Here is a 20,811-nt window from a genome sequence, read left to right as displayed (position 1 = left end):
GGTCCGAAAAGGAAAGGGAGAACATTAGGATACATACATAATCAAAAATAGTGCCATTTTTACACAAGCTGGTTAAAGTGAAAACTCTAAAAAAAAAACATAAACCATCTACCTCTCTCCTTTAGCTAGTGAGGAGAAATGTTATCTTACCAATACTTACTTTTTGCCCACAGCTTTATTGCTCTTAATGCAAGTCGGAAATTCTCAATATTTGGAACTAACCGCAGAATTTCATCAGTAACACGACAACCATTCAAGCTTCTCACACATTTTTGATCTAAATTTTTTAAGAGCATATCATCCCTTAGATCCTGAAAGGGAGAGAAAAAGAAATATACATATGTTACATAAGGGCACAAATATTGTAATACATGTATCATGGGGAAATGGCATATTTTGAAAGCACAAATTTTGGAACAAAACAAGCAGTTTATCAATATACAGAACACTGTAGAAGTCACAACAGCATTCAATTTGAAGTAGAGAGAGAAAGTACTTTGCTAAAACTGCAACTGAATGAAGAGAAAACTATCTGGCCCAGTCATTGAATTTTTAAACCTAAGGGAGAGTAGGTAATGCAATCAGGTGCTTGTCATGTACTCCTGCCAATGTGTTGGCAAAATGTGCAGCATTTTCATTCAAGGGGCTAAACGTACACAGTGAAAGCAGACATAATATTTATTATTATTAAATTATTTTGGCAATGAAGGAAAAGGTAGGGGGAATATGAATATGGCAACACAGGGACACCAAGGCACAAGTGATGGCTGAAATGACTGCAAGAGGAGTAAACAAATGACTATCGACTAATTTGTGCACTGACCACAAACTTTTTGGGATGACTACGCTCTGTGCAAAAACTGTGGATAGATATTCTTTATATCAAAAATAATGAAAAAAAAAAAAAAATAGAAACTCACCATGTTGTCAGGAATTTCTTTCAGTGCCAATCTGGCAAACAGCATGTCTATCTCTATCCCATCAAACTTCATTTTAATAACAGGTACAAAGGCTTCTTCAACTGCCTGGAAGAAGAGCAAAGCACCATTAATACCTACTTACAAAATTCTAATTACACTTTATGTCACAGTCAAAACAAAATAGGAGACATTACTTTTCAGCCCACCCTCGTATGTGGTTCTTTTACCTAGGACAAAACTTCCAGAGTTATCTGCTGATTAAGATGAATTCATTCCATTCAGAATTTTCACAAACATCCAAGGTATCACTTACATTACAGTCCATTTACATTTTATATATTTTATTATTTAGAGTTTTTTACATCCATTTTGTACACATCAGAACTGGATCTACAATAAAAAGTGGGATCTGAATCACTATGTACCTCCACCAGGTATAGAACCCAGGACCCCTTAATTAAGAAGACAACTGTATTACTACGCCATCATGGAGGCCCTCCATTTACATTCTTGAACAACTGCTGCATCATATACGACAGATGGTACACATAGCAATGTAAAAAAAAAAAAAAAAATAGAATTATGAATTAAACCATAGTATTTGTACATCCATGGTAAAGTGTATGTAAGAAAGACCTGTCAGTTGGTGTGAAATCATAGAAATACAAGAAAAAGTCTACTGGCGATAAATAAACTGAAAAATACAGGTGGGTGGAGAATATGCGAATGGTGTGATAAGCAGTCACATTACATGTGCAGTGTTGCAAATATATTTTTCAGTAATTTTACTACATGTGCATAAAAAGAGTGGCAAAAATGACACACTAAAATTGACAAGAAGAACAAAATTCGTGTTCAAATCTGATGCATGTCGACAGAAAACAAATAAACAGCTAGAAACTTCACTAAAAACTTGTGTTCCAGATTTTGATTCCTTTCTCTCCTACCCAGCTTGTTTTCCTCCAAAGATTTAATGTTTTTTCGGCTGATTCTTTTAGTTTAGTGGCTACATAATAATGACACGTGGACTAAGAATTTTTCTAAAAATTCATAGACAAAATGCATGTAATTCTGGGACCTCCTATGCATACGAAAAAAATATTTAGCACATGATTTTATGAATTCATAACAACTTTACGGCACCAAGCATTCCTTTCAGCATTATCGCAGTAGCTGTAGTCATGAAAGGCCAGCTTCAGATGAGCATTTCCCTTGGCATTTTTCTTATCATTTCTGCTACAATCAAATTCCATAGTGTGAAGACATTTTATAGCACATTGCTGCCATACCAAATTCCATGGCCGATTTCACAGATACAATCAGTCTTACCTTAGCAATGTGCGCACCATAACCAATCAGAAGCAAGCTCTATGCCACATGTACAGATGTTGATTGATTGATTGATTTGGTGTTTTAAGTCCACTTTATGCACAGTAAGGCTAATCGAGACTGGACCTACAGTTTAAAGTGGGATCCGAACCCCTATGTGCCTCCAACAGGTGCCGAACCTGGGACCCCTTGATTACAAGGTGACAATGCTACCACTGTGCCATCGGGAGGCCCATATGTACAGATGTAATGGAGGAAGGGTGATGTAAACAATGTGTCACTTTATATTTTCAGAAGCCAGTAACTATTCATCTTGGACAAAACATGTTTCTTACAAAGGTACAAGTCAATGGCAGTGCTTACATACATATTTTACTCCACGTACAGTCAACGTATGGCAAAATATAATTGGTTTCAATTGTAAACACCACACTGGTGCATGAACAAGGAAAATCTCAATATATATAAGTGAGGTTGATGGTTACTGAATGTTACAAAAAATGTGTAGTTTCAGTGTGGTTACACAATATCTCGTTAATTAAATAACCATTTGATCGTTTATATGTATTAGTCATTACATGAAAACTACGTTCGATAAGTATTGCACAAATAATGTACACCAATGCACTGGAATGATAATGAATACTTACTCTGAGATCAGTAACTTCCTCCTGTTGCTTGAGAAGTTCAAAAAATGTAGTAAAATAATCCGACCTATCTATGTGCCTTGGGGCTACACACAAGGCATCAATATCAGCACCCTTATGATGCACGCCAAGTCTGTACGACCCGAACGTGTAGATCTTCCCTCCCACTTGGTCTGCCACATTTGGCGGCATGTTTCTTTTAATACTAGCTTCTTTGATCCATTCTTTAACTAGGGAATTCAATTTACTCAATATCTCCATCCTAAAATACAGGTCAAGTGAATAAGTGTCAGTAGATTACAATAAAATAAATAAGCAAATAGCAGTGCACAAAAAATAGTAATCAACAGAAAACACAATCCCAGTAGCTGCATGAATGTTATGCATTGTCTACATTTCTCTTGAGATGGAATGTTTCAGATTTTTGAACATCATATTACTTTTTAATAGGGATGGGACCGATTAATCGGTACCCTATCGGTATCGGCCGATATACTCATATCGGTGTATCGGTAAAATTACCGATTATTTTACCGATCCGATATATCGATAAATACCTTATAATTTAGTGCAAAATTCTGACATTTTGTTGTAATTTTTATGCATAATCTCGATGCCCTACTTTTTAAAAAAGTAATTGTCTAAATATTCAACTTCTTTTCCTCTGCAGTCACCTCGAAACATATTTATTAAGGAGATCCATGAACATTTCAGGTTCTTCATGGACAATTTCTAATTTTATATCGGATCGGTAGAATATCGGTTATCGGTATCGGTAAATTTTATATCGGTACTTTATCGGTATCGGCCAAAATTTCATATCGGCCCATCCCTACTTTTTAAAAAGGAGATGACATTTCAGAAATGGATTCATCGGCATGAGGCAGAGGTCCAGCAAAGCCTTCAATTCGTAGTCTTTCATTTGTATTTGCACACTTGTTAGGATTTTTCTATCATTTTACTCAACATGTACATAAAGAAATGAAGGACTATACCGGGTGGTTCATAAATACTTGAGTGGTTACAAAAATGTATTGCAAGTAAACTATTGAACTTACGTTAATGAAACCAGTCCAGAACAATCGAGGAACGTAAACAGTTTGTGCGTGGTGTTTTGTTAAGCTCAGAGTTCAAATCCCTGCCGCTAAGCAACACTCAAATCACCCACATCAGTCACAGTGTTTTGTGCAATGTTTTGGTCCCCAAGATCACCGGATCTTACACTGTGGACATTTCTTCTTGTGGGGTTTCAACAAAGACAGGGTATTAGTCTCACCAATGTCATGCGATATCCCAGCCCTAAGGGAGTGTATCATCGCAGAGATAGACACTATCGACAGGCCCATGTTGATGCCAGTGTAGCAAGAACTAGACTATCATGTTGATGTATGCCATGTCACCCATCGTGTACACATTGAACATTTGTACGCTCTGTCTGAGTTTCTCATTCGTTCTGGACTGGTATCATTAACGTAAGTTCAATACTTTACTTGTAATACATTTTTGTAACCCCTCAAGTATTTATGAACCATCCGGTATATCTAGACTGCAACAACTGATACATCACTTTAAAAAGACATATTGCAAATTTTCAATATACTTTTGCATCACAATTCAGCACAGTTTATTTCAAATTCAAATGCTGTCCAATCTAGCTGAACGTATACAGGCAAATACATTCAATTACTCATGGGCATCATCGGATACTTTTGTAGGGAGATGGCCAGGCCATGACTAGAATAGCAGAAATAATAAGAATTTGCAAAATAATCCAACACTGTTCTTTTTAGTGGTTTTTATTTTATTTTATGTGTTCAAGCTACACAAAGTTATACATACAATAACACAACCTCACATGGCTAGTCACTCTCCACTTCTGAGGAATGAATAACTGTGTGTCCTTATTAGATGCGTTAAGATTATTTTGCATCTATAAAAAAAGTGGTTATGTGAACCTTTAAGAAGAACATAATAAGAATTTAACACTATCTTACAATACCCCTGGGGGTGACTCTTCTACTCAAGTTCACCAGATGAATTATTATCCAGCACAACCATTTTTATTATTTTTTCTTACATTTCATACAATTAATATACTGAAATGGATAGTTATTCTATTTTGTTGCTACTTGTTCAAGAAAAATCCTTAAAAGTTAGAGGAAAATTCTAGTCATGAAGTTTATGTTAAGTGACCTCTCATAATAAATAATATTTTTTTAAAAATTTTGAAAACACATGGGACAATGAAGCTCAGACCTAGTTCCTACATTTTATGCTCAATTTTCAATACAATCTATTATTAATTTTGGTTATTTTGTTAGAACACGAATTAACTTTATTTCTGTTGTTATTGCTCTTTCTAATTTGAAATCGTGGGAGGAACTGGCTGACCAGTCCAATGACCAAGCAATTAATCAATTTTCTAAGCGCCATTGTCCCTATTAGGCCTTGTGAGTATAGCTGCAGAACGATTCAATGACACTATGCACATGCATGCACACTTAGCAGAGAAATATATTTTAGTCGATCTTACCGATGATTAAGTTCTTCATCAGATTCAAACACATTGTAAGGCTTTAAAACTTCCTCCAATTCTTTAGTTCTTTGAAGGTCCAATGGCTTTGGTCCTGCAAGGGTAATGGCGGACGTCATTCCCAGGGTCTTCGAGGCAGACTGCTGCTGCTGGTTTTGTTGGTTCTGGCTGGTTGACCACATCCTGCGCAAATGACAACATTACAAAAGTCATAAAGGTCTCGCCTGTATTTGTTAAGTGATTCTCTCAGTTTTTGCATGGTAGAAGTGGCATGGGTTTGAAAAATTGGGGAACCATAGGGGTCCTTGAAAATTAACCCCTTTTACATCTACTAGTTATCACACTGATACCTGGCAGCTGTTGGAAGGTTGTCATCACAAACCATTTGCATGGACACAAAGAAAGACCTAATGGGTCATTTCATGTCAAATCAACCAATTTTTTAAAAAATGGTTGCATGACCATTTTAGAAAAATTTCATTTTAGTACATATGTTTGTACATGTTTCTAGATATCAAAACAAATGTTCAAAAAATATTATTGTCTTTAGTTCTCCTGGGGCAGCCATTTTTCCAACATGGCGCATCGCTTTTTTTCTTCATGTAGCAGTATACAGAAACCTTAATATCTCAAAAACCATTAAAGCTAAAGACCTGAAACAAAATTAATTTTGTAGCTAATGAAGTATACTTCCTATGATATGTTTTGCCTGAAATTACATCGTAAGTACGAAAATTATGGTGGAAAATGGGGTAACAATAGTTAAAAAATTGCATTTTTAAGCCCGATTCTTTTAATGAAGGGGTTTAGTCTAAGGCTTGATTTTTTTTCATGTGTAGACCTACCTGCAGGCTGGCTGTAAATAAAATATCAGTGCTTAGAAATGCACCCCTTTTTTACAGCATGGGCTCAAACATGGTCGTTCATTGAATTTTGACAGTTTTCGGGGTTAAATATCTCAGATGGGTGGGTCCCCTTTAAAAATTCTGAAATTTGGCACATAGGAAGTCCTTCATGAACATAACTCACAGTAAAAATCTCAACTTTTAGATTCAACTCGTTTTGGTCAATATGAGGTAACGTATGTCGCCTAATTTCTGACGTTGCAAAGTAAGGTTAAACTACATTCCATACTTAGAATAATGAAGTCTTTTCTTTTTCTTTTTTAAATTTGGGTTAAATAAAGTCTCAGAAAATATAGTAACATAAGGTTTTAACACTTGACTTACCAGAAATTGAAATTACAAGGTATGACAATTGAAAAATCTGCGAAATTTCATTGCAAGAGGTTTGATTTATTAGGTACCAATGGCCAGTTGGTGTTGTCAGCTCCAAAACTGAGCTTTCCCCACATTTTTATCAATGTAGCAGTACATGCAGCTTAAGATAGGCAGTGGCATGCTCAGGAATTTCGAAAGGGAGGGGAGGGGGGGTTACATATACTTTTTTAGTATACAGCTCTGTTTTTGCCACATTATCCTGCCTTTGACATAATTGTTTATGGAATACTAGGCCAAAGGTATTGGGTTATGACCCCCCACAAACCCCTCCTTGGGAACTCCACTGAAAGTAGGCTATTTATTTTGGAGTGTCAATGCTGGTAGAATATATTATCTTTTATTTCCTTTATTTTCAACTATTTTTTTCTTCCAAGAAAAGACATTCGTTGAAATATTGATTGATTGATTTAGTTTATTTTACTATGCATTTTGTGCCTCTTGGCTAATTTGCGAAGATGGGGATGAGTGATGAAATTGATGAATGGACATTCACAAACAACCAATCCCGACCGGGATTTGAACCCGGGACAGTTGGCATCGCAGTGCGATGTGCTAACCACTCGGCCACAGGGTCGGGCACATTCGTTGAAATAGATGAGAATCATGCACAGCAGAAGATTCAGAGACATGTTTTGATAGGATGTGAGGCAAGCCTGGAATTGATCTGTGCATGCACAATCTCTGCTGTCATTCTTCCTTTGCCTAATGTGCCGAGAGTAGCGACTTGTGAATGTTCATTATCTGTGACAGGAAATGTAGTGTTCGGTAGAATTTTTAACTGGACAGGACTGTCATAAATTCACTTTGGTAAGGCTCCCAAAGACTTAACTAATCTTAACAAAGTCAGTGAAAATGATAACACTTCTTAGGTCAAGACCACAGATGTATGGCTTAGAGACAATATGCAAATACCATTAAATATAGCTTTTTATGTGGTAAAGTATGTTGTGATCTTCAGATGTACCACTTAACTTTTTCTTTAAGTAAGGGAATTTTTAAAATCAATTTGCATCATATGATAGGGCAAAAAAGTATCAAGTAAGCCTTATACCAGTTAAATCAATATGCCTGACATGGAGTAAAATTTTCATATCTGGAGAAAGTGACTCACTTAAATGCCAGAATGGAAATGATGTCTTTGTGCCAACACAAGAAAAACTAAAGGAAATGTATGAAGTCTGTTCTGTTTTTGATATATCTCCTGTTTCAAAACTGAGGAGGCTGATTGCAGAAAAACAATAAAGTGCCCTTCCTCGAAAAACTATTCACATCATACAAGGAGTGCAAAGGAAACTGGAAAGTTGCTTTTCACAAAGTATTAGAACTGAAGAAATGGAAGGAAAGTGTGACAATCCTTTGCGTGGCCAGTACAATCATATCATGGAAATTATACAAAGAAAAATGTAAATTAGCGAAAACTAATGTGGAAAAGTAAGAATCATCAGTTTGACTGCTACCACTTGGTCAAGAAAAAAATATATGTGATGAACTGAAGGTTTCTGATAATTTACTTAGGAACTTAGTGAAAGAAAAAATTCTGCCTGATTTAACAAAGAGAATGAATAGGAAACTGGAGCTAAAAACACCAACTGGCCATGGGTACCTAATAAATCAAAACCTCTTGCAATGAAATTTCGCAGATTTTCAATTGTCATACCTTGTAATTTCAATTTCTGGTAAGTCAAGTGTTAAAACCTTATGTTACTATATTTTCTGAGACTTTATTTAACCCAAATTTAAAAAAGGAAAAGAAAAGACTTCATTATTCTAAGTATGGAATGTAGTTTAACCTTACTTTGCAACGTCAGAAATTAGGTGACGTATGTTACCTCATATTGACCAAAACGAGTTGAATCTTCAGAATTTTTAAAGGGGACTCACCCATCTGAGATATTTAACCCTGAAAACTGTCAAAATTCAATGAACGACCATGTTTGAGCCTATGCTGTAAAAAAGGGGTGCATTTCTAAGCACTGATATTTTATTTACAGACACCCTGCAGGTAGGTCTACACATGAAAAAAAATCAAGCCTTAGACTAAACCCCTTTATTAAGAAAATCAGGCTTCAAAATGCAATTTTTTAACTATTGTTACCCCATTTTCCACCATAATTTTCGTACTTACGATGCAATTTCAGGCAAAACATACCTGAATATCATAGGAAGTATACTTCATTAGCTACAAAATGAATTTTGTTTCAGGTCTCTAACTTTAATGGTTTATGAGATATTAAGGTTTCTGTATACCGCTCCATGAGCAAAAAAAGCGATGCGCCATGTTGGAAAAATGGCTGCCCCAGGAGAACTAAAGACAATAATTTTTTTTGAACATTGGTTTTGATATCTAGAAACATGTAGCTACAAACCTATGTACTAAAAATGATTTTTTTTCTAAAATGGTCATGCAACCAGCATTGGTTTGATTTGATTTGATTTAGTTTATTTTACTTCGCGTTTTGTGCCTCTTGGCTAATTTGCGAAGATGGGGATGAGTGATGAAATTCATGAATGGACATTCACAAACAACCAAGCCCGACCGGGACCCTTGGCGTTGAAGCACGATGTGCTAACCACTCAGCCACAGGGTCGGGCGCAACCACCATTGGATGGTTTGGCATGGAATGACCCTAATAAGAACCAAGGACATGATCACAAGCAGGGCAACCATAACCACAAGCAAATGGCATTCAAAAATGTAATCAGAAAAAAAAATGGTATTCAAAAACAAATTAAACCTCTTTTTTCACAAAGGTGAAATAATTAGTTTCCTCTCGAGCCAAGTGGGTATAAATCTTAGAATTCTTGCTTGAGAAATTTCATGGAAACTAGGGATTTTTTATTTGTTATATGTATGAATTACGAGAAAAAATATTAAGTTGCAAGAAATAACCACTAATAAAATTCTATGATCATTACATTTTTTAAAGAATATTCGCAAAAACACCAGGGAACTAAAACTAACGAAGCAAGAATAAACAACAAAAAGAAAATCTGGGCCCTTAACCGACTGTACCCTACCAAGAATTACCATTAAATAATTTTTCAATGGATAAATTTTGATGTTTTACGATCACAAATAACAGGTATATTTGATCCCAAAATATGAACCATGAAAGTAAAACACCTCCTTTCCCAGGGAACTTTCACCATTTTCTTAACTCGTAAGTATTTACACCACAAAAAAAAACATGTGCAAAACAAAAACGGGAAAATCATAGTACTCACTAAACCATCATTGAAATTAATTTCATGAAAGGGTAACTAACCTGACTTCCAATTCCTCTGATCCTTCGAATCATGTTAAATGCACTCCAATGTTTGTCTCTACAACCTGGTTAACTTCTTGGTAATGCGTGTAGCATTTGAAATCACCTGAAAGGAAAGTGTTACATCTGCTTGAATATTAGAGAAACTAAATGAAACATTTCACAGAAGAATAAAATGTGGTAACGGTTCCGATTGTTTTATGATTTCTCCTAGCACAAAGACTAATTATCGGAGAATTGTGGAAATCATTGTCACACGAAATTTGAACCTTCCTTAAAGTAATGAGCGCTGTTTGGACTCGAAAAAAAGTTATTTATGTTGAAAAAAACAAAAAACACTTGAAAATTACCTTGCCCACTTCTCATGGACAAGATATTCTCCGTCGACAAGCGACAGTAAAAATCGCAGAAGCGTGCGAATGAATGTAGAAGTAAATCAGAACCTTACTAGAATGCATTTAGGGACTTTATTTTAATGCTAAGGGAACCTAACCATGAAAGCATATATTGAAAAAAAATTTAAATAATCGCTAAAACTCCACAGTATGTGTTAACAGACATAAATCGAAATCAAACCATGTAAAAATTGCATTCGTAGCATGATGAAATCGCAATAAAACAAAAGGAACTTGGGCCAAAAAGGCCCCAAGTATTCTAATAATTAATGGTACAACTTTCTCTTGTCTGCACTAGTTTAATACACAGTGCTCGAAGTGAGGGGGATGCATGGCCCAGCTAGTAAAATGTGTACAAGGCATCCTCCCCAGCTAACATTTTCCACTTCAAGATATATGTCAACCCTAATATAAGCTGAAATCAGCATACAAATCAGAAGCACTTGAGGCTATAGTTGTGTACACTAAGAAGTCTACTGAATTGAACTATGCTACATATGGTTGTTCCTGCTCTTCATTTGGACAGTGTGACATGAACACATCAAAAGGTGGACAGAAATTAATAGCACTGGCAAATATATATTTTTAACGTACTAAACCATAAAAATTATTTGCCATTTTACAATCTTTGACATAACTTTTCATGTTAATCAATTATGCTACCAGATATTATTAGAAGAATTTAATCAAGAGACCTGTGGGAAGGCAAGATGAAGGTGGACGGATAACGTTGAGATAGATGGAAAAGATTGAACTGATCTTGCCCATGATAGGAACAGATGGAAGGCTTGTGTTACTGCAGCCATGAACCTTCAGGTTTAAGTGCTTGAGAGTGAGTGGGTTAATTAGTTTGTATTTTAGCCAATGTTGTGCAAAATCAGACCTCTGACTAAACTACATAATCACAGATTAAATCAATGTTGCAAATATGTGTACTGTTAAAAGGTAAAGTTCCCAGTGATACATACCACTGTGCCATGAAGGGTGGGGATGTGTCCCACACATTCTTGATCTTGACCATCTTGGAGGTGGTGATCAGCACCATGCTCCAACCACCTTAACCCCATCCCTCCCCGGTACCCATTTATTTGAGGCTGGGTGAACTCCAGAGAAGCTTTATGCAGGGAGAAGGCTGGAAAAATTCATACCTTAGATCACCCACCCCTGGAATCGAACCCAGGTCTACCACATGACAGTCAGCCACCATACCGACTAGATCACCATGGATCTTTTGTGTACTGTTACCAACCCTTAAAACATTTTCTCAAAATAAATTTTGTCCTTGTTTTCGTGGAATTATCCAAACATATTACATCATAATTTTACCATTTCTTACTCAAATTGTTATGTCACTATACATCTTACCCCTTGTAATTTAATACATGAATGTGTCCCACTGCAAAAATTTGGGTAACGGTTCCGATTGTTTTATGATTTCTCCTAGCACAAAGACTAATTATCGTAGAATTTTGGAAATCATTGTCACACAAAATTTGAACCTTGCTTAAAGTAACAAGCACTGTTTGAACTTGAAAAAAGTTATTTATGTTAAAAAAAAAAAATTACCTTACGCACTTCTCATGGACAAGATATTCTCCGTCGACAAGCGGCAGTAAATATCGTAGAAGCGTGGGAATGAATGTAGAAATAAATCTGAACCCTAGCAGAATGCATTTAGGGACTTTATTTTAATGCTAAGGGAACCAAACCTAACCACGAAAGCATATATTGAACAAAACTTTAAATAATCCCTAAAACTCCGCAGTATGTGTTAACAGATGTACATCGAAATCGAACCATGTAAAAATTGCATTCGTAGCATGATGAAATCGCAATAAAACAAAAGGAACTTGGGCCAAAATTTGTGATACTATCTATCCAGAACAATTTTTGGTAAAAATCTGATATTCCCGGACACCTATAAAATTCTTCGTTTTGTCGATTTTTGACATTTGTACTTACCTATCTGCTTCGCGGAACATTCTTTAAGGTGTATTCACGTTTTTTTGATCAAAGTAATTGCAATTTTTCACATAATTTTAACTATGTTTGCCTAACCTAACCACACGTCAAAGGTTTGTGGGGCTAGCATCATCAATGGTTCGCAATTATTTTGCAATTTCTAGATCCTGATACTACCATGACACGAAATTTTAACTATGTTTGCCTAATCTAACCGAAACTAACCTAACCACACGTCAATGGTTCGTGGGTCGGAGAACTAATTTTCAACAAAGAACATGAATTTCCCCTATGAAACATTACCACATCTCACAAAACACCTTCCAGATGTTAGACAATGCTACAGGAACTTATTACCGTAAGTAGTTTCTTCTGCAAAAATGAAGAAATCTGTCCGGGGAATATCAACAATTTGGTAAATGTCTGTTATATCGGCGACACATTTCTTCATTTTCACAGAAGAAACTATTTATGGAAACGAGTTTCTGTAGTATTTTGAAAGTTCGTGGAGGTATTTTCTCACCGTAGAATGCTGCACAACAAGAAATAAGAACTTTTGATATAATAAACTTGCATTTTGTGTAAAGCAACAACATTATGCCGTTGTTTCCATTATGTACCTGCAGATGGGGCAAGCGTTGAAAGTCACGCCATCTCGCCAGTGTTTCCAAACGTGCCTTTTTTTTACCAGATTTTTTATTTTTTTAACTATGCTTACCTAACCTAACCAAACCTTGCCGGAAATGGTTCGTGGGGCTATCGTCAATGGTTTTTGGGGCTATCCGTCAATGGTTTGTGATGACATAATGAACACGAAAGTAGGTATTTTTCGGTTAAGAAGGTTGAAACACTGCATACCCACTCCTAATCGACAAAACACAAGCATGACGCGCAATGATCCACAACTGTGTGTGCCATATTGTATGTTCCACAACGGAAGAAAGGACCCAAAAGAATTACTCGTAATGTGAAAAATTGAAGTTATTTTCATGTAAAAAGCATAATGGCACCTTCAACTATGTTCCGCAATACACAATTGGTAAGTACGAATCATTTAAAACTGAAAATATCGGATAGAAATGTGTCTCGGATATAACAGACATTTACCCCCAATTTTTCAACAAAGATGGAAAAGTAAAAAATTATAGACAGGCAGATGTTAACATGGACCCTCGACATATTCCTGCCGCCATGATCACATAGACTTCATGAAGTAAATAACTCCTTGCAGAAAGAGTAAGAACTGAAACATAGCTATAGCAAACAATAACACCATTTGCATAGACGAAGGAAAGAGAAGAGCTACATGTTAGAGTGATTACTATTACTTCCTAAAACTAACCTCAAACACACGGAAAGAAAAGTTAAATTTCCCAAGGAATTACTGACCAGAAGTGACTCCTGAATGCATAATATAAAATGTCTATGAACTAGACAGATTGTAGAGAAGTTATTGTAAACATGTAATTATAAGAATATACTATATGAGAAAAAAATTACTCAAATTCAAATTTAAAACTGAAGAAATGGCCATGTAAATATTGCGCAAATCATTTTCAATGTATATCGAACTTCCTAACACGTCTACAATATACCACCGGTTGCTGGAAATCAAAATATTATCTGTTCCACTCTTCCTTTACCAAATAAATACATCAGCAAAGAAAGTATACCACAAATTATTACATATCAGGAAGTTTCATTTTGCAAACAATTCACTGCGAGTGGTTGTGTAACAAATATGATATGTCTTTGTACGTGCACTGCCACGTTAAAAACAAACCTGTTGCTAAATCTGGTGTGGTACACTTCCCACCATAACAGTTAAATACAATGCATGTATGATTCTATCTATAGAATAGCCTTCTACTTTGTCCTAGAAGCAAATATGAATGCACATAACATACAAACACATCATCGAAAAACACAAAAAGCGCGGCGCCTGCAACCTGCATCTGTCACCTGCCATTTGCAGGAAATATTTCCCTACAGCTTCCTATATTCGCCTTACAAACAAACACCAAAAACCACATATATCATACTAACCTTACCATTATCCTCTGATATTATTACTAGTCATGAACATCAATATCGATGCGGATAATACGTGATAATGTTATCACACAGGTAAGCTACAATATGGCGTCCATTTATTTGTTGTTGAGCAAGAGAAATTCGATGCAAGTTCAACAGCAACTATCGATAACTGATTTCGATATTACTGCTCACCTAATCCAACCAACAGTTCCTAAACTCTTTAGAAGACGAAACGTACAGTGGGATCCCTGAGTATTACCGTACAAATTGTCCATGACTATTTTCATTAATTTTTCTCTTACATCCTATGTGTTTTCAAGCTATGGATTTTTATATATGCTGGTGCAGAAGTTGTCAACAGCTTGCTTTGAGTTTTCTTTTAATTCCTGAAGCTCTTATTGGGTCAAATAAAGTGCACGAACATGGTGATGGACAATTTGCACGGTAATACTCATGGATCCCACTGTACAACCGTTGAGAGGAAACATACTTGTAGCATATGCTTGTAGTTTTCCAACCTATTTCTTGGTGTGCTGCGCTACAAGCCTTGAAGGAAGAACAAGGTACAGTCACGGACACCAAAGAGTAGGACACAATCCAGAAGTATATATTCATAATCCGTGACTGTGCCAGTGCTCAATTGAGATGCTTCGCGGGTTTAGTGATAAACACTAACGCAAAATTATCCCAACAACTGATGAAGGCTCCTTTTCTAACTGGTGGATGCATCCACAAGCTGTTTTTTTGGTACTTGTTTACTATCTTTCGGACACATTTATTTATTTTTACAGAAGAAACTACTTACCGTAATAAGTTCCTGTAGCATTGTCGAACATCGGGAAGGTGTTTTGTGTGATGTGGGAATGTTTCGTTGAAAATTAATTCTCCGACGGAGAATAGCTAGCCCCACGCCACGAATCATTGGCGCGTGGATAGGTTAGTTCTGTTAGGTTAGGAAACATAGTTAAAATTTGGTGTCGTGTTAGTATCAGGATCTAGAAATTGGAAATAATTGCGAACCATTGGTGCTAGCCCCACGAACCATTGGCACGTGGTTAGGTTAGTTCTGTTAGGTTAGGAAACATAGTTCAAATTTCATCAAAACAACGTTGATACTCCTTCAAGAATGTTCCGCGAAGCAGATACTTAAGTACGAATGTCAAAAATTGACGAAACGAAAAAATTAGAGGTGTCCGAAGGATAGTAAATTTTTACCTTCAGATTCAAAGTTTCCATATTTCTTGCTCGATGCGATATTCAACCATAGATTCAACTTATATATCAATTTGCTGCAATGCTGCCTCCAAACTTTCCATCAAGTTGGATAGCACTAAACTTGATTTGATGAGTTGAATTCTACTGGATGAAGTTCGGAACTTCCGGTTCCGAGTCCCAAAAACATGGCGATGTTCAAATGATTCCGTTTAACTGGTTAAGGTATTTTAAGCCCCTTTTGTGGTAATTAATATGTGAATTGTGAACTGATGACATTAGATGACTGGAAAAAAACAGCGTCACTACATACATGTACACTTGTTTTCGTATTCGTTACTAACATGCTACAGACCCGAATGATCACATTCGAGTATTTGCTTGTAAATGTTCTGGGTTGAAGTCCCACTGAGGGCATAAAACTAGTTGTGCATGATTAAAACCTATGTTCACTGTTCAACCGAAAATGTTAATTCGTACAGTATCATGTGACGTCCTCCTGTCGAGCGCTGAATGTTAGGTATTAAAGAGATCCAGTGGCGTATGCTGGGTTTAAAACCAGGGCTATCTCTTTTTATCATAATGTTCAAATGGGAGGCTCTTTTTCGTTCAATTTCTTGGATTTTAAGGTGATGTAACATTGCGATTAAAATACTTACATTACAATTTACTAATAATTTTAAAAATATCGCTGTTTCATTAATATAAAAACAATATGGAAAACATTTAAAATATTTCATGGTTATTTATAAAATATAGAAGCCCATACTGTGAAATATTTATGTAGGCCTACGTGCGGGAATAAAATATACGCTATAATAAACTTCTTACCTTGAATATATAAGTTGTACAGGAACTCCATTCTTCTCTTGGCAACCTCTGTGGTAAAATGGTTATTATCACAGCGCACTATGATGCCAGGAGTCCCAGGCTCAAATCCAGGCATGGACATGGGTATTCTTTGTGAACAACCCTTCATGAATTTCATTGTATCGTTGCTCAGTCTCATCGTCGCGATTAGCTAAAGTGGCAGAAGAGCAACGCAAAATAACAAATCAAATCCATTCTTCTCTTCTTTGCGATGCCAGAGGCCTGCATATCTTCATGATTTGAAGTTTATCCTCATGCAAAAGCAGAGTAAATTGTTTTGGCAATAGTTCGTTAATTATGCCATTCATTTTCGTTCACTACACGATGCAGCACAGATCATTCAAAACATATATACGTAATTCACTCACTCAATACACTTAAGAAAATCCACTCAGTAAGAAACCTAATTTTCTTAAACTTCCTTCAACGCAATTTCCACTCGCAATATGCCCTTTGTCATCTCCGGCCAGTCAGTCTACCACAGCCAGTCATAAACAATGCAGCAGAGGAGTTGAAAAGATCGTAAAGCGTGGTTTGTTCGTTGAAGGTCAGCGGCCTGTGACTTCTGCATGTGTTCGATAGGACAGTGTTGTTTTGGCCTAGAGGACAAATTCCCTATCACATGCCAGCCACTCTTTTCCCGTTCCTGTAATAGAGTTTAGTTTCAAAATTTCCCTTACCTGGAAAAATCCCATGCTGGTTAATGCATTGGCATCGCTGTAAGGTTTTACCGGCATTGTAAAACAAAGAGTTTCCTATCTAAGAAGCCACTGCAAATATGTCACTGACTGCCTCCAGGCGCTGGTCGGTTAAGAAATTAACCGCTCAAGTCTGGTGGTAGTTTTAAAGGAAAGGAATCCATCCCCATGTATAGAGCGAGCACAAGGAGAACCAACCTTGGACGAAAAATCCCCGTGCAGCCTTTTCAGCTCGGGCCATAAGGAAGCATGATCCACTCTCCCCCTCCTCTCCTCGCAGGAGTTACGGTGCACAGGAGTCGCAGGTTTTATACTATCATTTTTTCCCACGGTCGTCGTTTGAGAGTGAAGCATCAGTCACATTTGATAGTCGATTATTTTCTGTATTTAATCTGGGCTTCGGCAATAGCCTAGGTAGTCTAGAATATACGCGCCTGGTGAGACCTCTGTTGTTTGTTGTATGCAACAGGCAAGCATTGATCCTACTCTGGAAGAGACGCCACGTTTACTTTCCTGGGTGTGATCTCCAACGAACACCTCTCACTCGTTTATTTAGTCATTTTTAACATTCGTACTTACCTATTCTGCATTGCGAAAGATTCTATAAGGTGGCATTTTGCTTTCTTCACGAAAATAATTTCAATTTTTCACATTCACAGTAATTATTGTTCTTTTTTCTAATTTCCTGATAGTTTCGGAATTTCTGCGATAAGACACTGCCTTGGGTCGATCAAATCAGTTGTAATTTTTCCCCTCCTGTCTTTGTAAAGAAATTTGGTTTTTAAAAATGCAGTTTAAGAAAACCAGGGAAACACCATAACATTCTAAAGTTGTTTGACACGAGATGAACAGAAATGTATCAATACTAAGTAGCGTGGCTTGTGGTAACCTGTGGGGAGTTTGAAACATCTCCACTTGTTCTAACCAAATTATTTTCATGCAGTGCAAGATTATGTTGGGCACCTCAAAAGGTGGACTGTTCTGTTCAGTACTGTGAACATGACAGTATTCTAATAGAGATATTTAAAAAAAAACTAAGAGGTCTGAAAACTTTAATGAAATTTAATCCAAAGCAGAGAAACTACTCTGACACTATGATGAAGAAACAAAGACCTAGAACACCCAGCAATTAAATCTGAGGGGTACCACTTCGATCTCGTGAAAACACCTATAACTCATTTATTTTGTCCTTTTTAACATTCCTACTTATGTATTCTGCATTGCGGAACATTCTTTAGGGTGGAATTATGCTTTTCTCACGAAAATAATAGCAGATAGCCCCAAAAACCATTCACTCATAGCCCCAAAAACCATTCACGGCAAGGTTAGGTTAGGCAAACATAGTTAAAAATTCATTTTTCTAGAAAAAAATATGAATTCACGCTAAAAGAGATTACACGATGAAAGAAAATACATTGACGAACTTCGATAATGCTATAGAAACAGATTTCGGTAAGTAGTTTATTGTGTAAAAATGAAGAAATCCATTTTCACTAGATCGAAGCGTTACCAATCTGAGGAAATAATGCACCAGCTGAGAGCACAAAATAATATTATACGGTAAACCTTTCCTTGTCCGTTGTTGGACCATTTTGAAGTAGAATTGAAGTGACGTTTCTCTGAAAACAGTAAACACTTTGCAAAATTGCAACAGTTTATTCCAAAAATGTAAAATGGCTATCCCTCATTCATTGGAACATTGTGTCAAAATGTTTTATGGCCTGGTTGATAGATTGGATTTTGTTATCCTGATCATATCTAGACCTGCTATACGTCCTGGATTTTCCGTGACAATCCCGGAATGATATAATGGTAACAGTTTACTAAGGGGGTGACGGATTTCTTCAAATTTACAGGAGAAAGTACTTACGGAAATCATTTTCTGTAGCATTGTGGAAGTTTGTGAATGTAGTTTTGATCCATTTTAATGCGAATACATGTTCTCTGTGATATTCTCTGTCCGACATGCTGTTTCTGCTGCAGCCATTTGCTTTCTGCACGAGAGCACAATGTTCCGTGTGTTATATGACGTAAACCCCATAGTCAGTGTTTCAAACTCACCATGTTTTCACTAGAACATAAAGTGTCAAGTATTTTTTTTTTAACTATGCTTGCCTAACCTAACCTTACGGAAGATGGTTTGTGGGGCTAACATCAATGATTTGTGGGGCTAACGTCAATGGTTTGTGGGGCTAACGTCAATGGTTTGCGAGGTATTAGCATAATTTCAAATTCGGGCACAAAAGTAGGTATTTTCCAGTGAACTGGGTTGTAACACTGCATATATCGACAAAACACACTCACAACGTGCGATGAACCAGTTCACTATCGCCATAATGTGTGTTACAGAATCGAAATAACAAGTAACAGTAAGTACTCGTAAATGTAAGAAATAGACATTATCTTAGTTAGAAATGCATTATTTCACCTTAGGAAATGTTCCGCATTCCAAAATAGTACGTTAGCAATGTAAAAAAGTGCGAAATAAATGAGTTATGGGTGTCACCCCCATAGTAAACTAGTACCGATATAATTTGTCCTGGTGTCCCGAATAGTTTCCTCGGGATACACAAATGTCCTCGAATCAGGTAGGAAAGAAGAAATTATTGAAACTATACATTCCTCCACTTTATTTATATTTAAAACCGTAATATTAAAATGCTCATTTTATGAGGCTCTGTCAATAATTAACGAAGCAGAGGATATTTCACATTACTTACGTAATGAACGTCAGAAGTTCATTTATCCCATTGTGACACCAGTCGCAAAATGGCATGCTCGTAGAACTCCTTTGGCTGCTGTTGGAACCAATTGCACACGTACTCCTTGACGTCATTGTCTCATTGAAACTGTTGTACCCGCAGTGCTTTTTTGAGCTCACCGAAGATGTTGAAGTCACACAGGGACAGATCTGGAATATAGGGGATCAAGACTTCCCACTTGATTTTTTCAGACATTCCATTGTTGCGTTGGCTGTGTGTGGTTTATCGTTGTTGTGCAATAGGATGACACCAGAGAAAGGTGACCGGGACATTTCCATTTGATTCCTTTCCTGAGGTTCCTCCATGCTCCAGGAAGTCGACGAGGAGCAGATCGAAGAAGAACAGAAGCGTGACCTTGCCGGCAGTAGTGTGGAGGGTCTTGCACTTTTTTGGTGGAGGGGAGTCTGCATGCTTCCAAACACGGAATGACTGGACACGGCCGCTGCTCGGTTAGCAGCCTTTGCGCATACCTTTCCAGACACATAACGCCATCTAGTGGGAAAACGCACTCGAATCAGTTTTGTCACACCTGCACCTTCATTTCAGGCCCGTCTACTCATTTCTATCTACCATAGTTTTGGTGTAATATTCTCTGCCTCGTTATTTATTGGCTGAGCCTAATACTAAACAATCTAACTGTACATTGAACTGCTCCCGCTCGATAATACAAGAGTTATCGAGATACAAGATGATGCTGCAAAGATATTTCACTTCACGATAGCGCCGCCGCCGTCTGCTAGCAGCACTAAATTTCAGTGGCAAATCTCTTCCATTGCATAGTAAGCTGTTTACTTCAATCAGGCAATACTTAAATGTCCGCAGTGCTCAGTCCGCAGTTCTCAAATAAAGTTTGTGAGATAGCAGTTCATTATGGCACCAAAAAGGATTTGCAAGATTAAC

General features: G+C 36.8%; 1 protein-coding gene across 4 annotated transcripts in view; it reads right to left on the bottom strand.

Annotated features, from left to right (window-relative positions):
* Positions 1–14,504, bottom strand: part of hrg (poly(A) polymerase hiiragi) — a 63,534-nt gene extending 49,030 nt beyond the window's left edge. The window contains exons 1-6 of one of the 4 annotated variants that reach the window (XM_083112099.1): positions 14,384–14,504; positions 9,976–10,081; positions 5,430–5,612; positions 2,900–3,158; positions 921–1,025; positions 161–311 (exon numbers count right to left, since the gene is read on the bottom strand). In XM_083112099.1, coding sequence (XP_082968225.1) covers positions 161–311; positions 921–1,025; positions 2,900–3,158; positions 5,430–5,611 — 697 coding nt within the window. In that variant the 5' untranslated portion in view covers position 5,612; positions 9,976–10,081; positions 14,384–14,504. Of the gene's footprint in view, positions 1–160; positions 312–920; positions 1,026–2,899; positions 3,159–5,429; positions 5,613–9,975; positions 10,102–14,115; positions 14,135–14,378 lie in introns of those variants that run through there. The other 3 variants (XM_083112098.1, XM_083112096.1, XM_083112100.1) reach the window with 3 other exon arrangements.
* Positions 14,505–20,811: the final 6,307 nt, after the last annotated feature.

This window comes from Lepisma saccharinum, chromosome 25, assembly GCF_977018435.1.
Source record: "Lepisma saccharinum chromosome 25, izLepSacc3.1, whole genome shotgun sequence".
NCBI lineage: Eukaryota > Metazoa > Arthropoda > Insecta > Zygentoma > Lepismatidae > Lepisma > Lepisma saccharinum.
The sequence above is the reverse complement of the archived record's forward strand: the minus strand, read 5'-3'. Positions and strand labels throughout refer to the sequence as shown.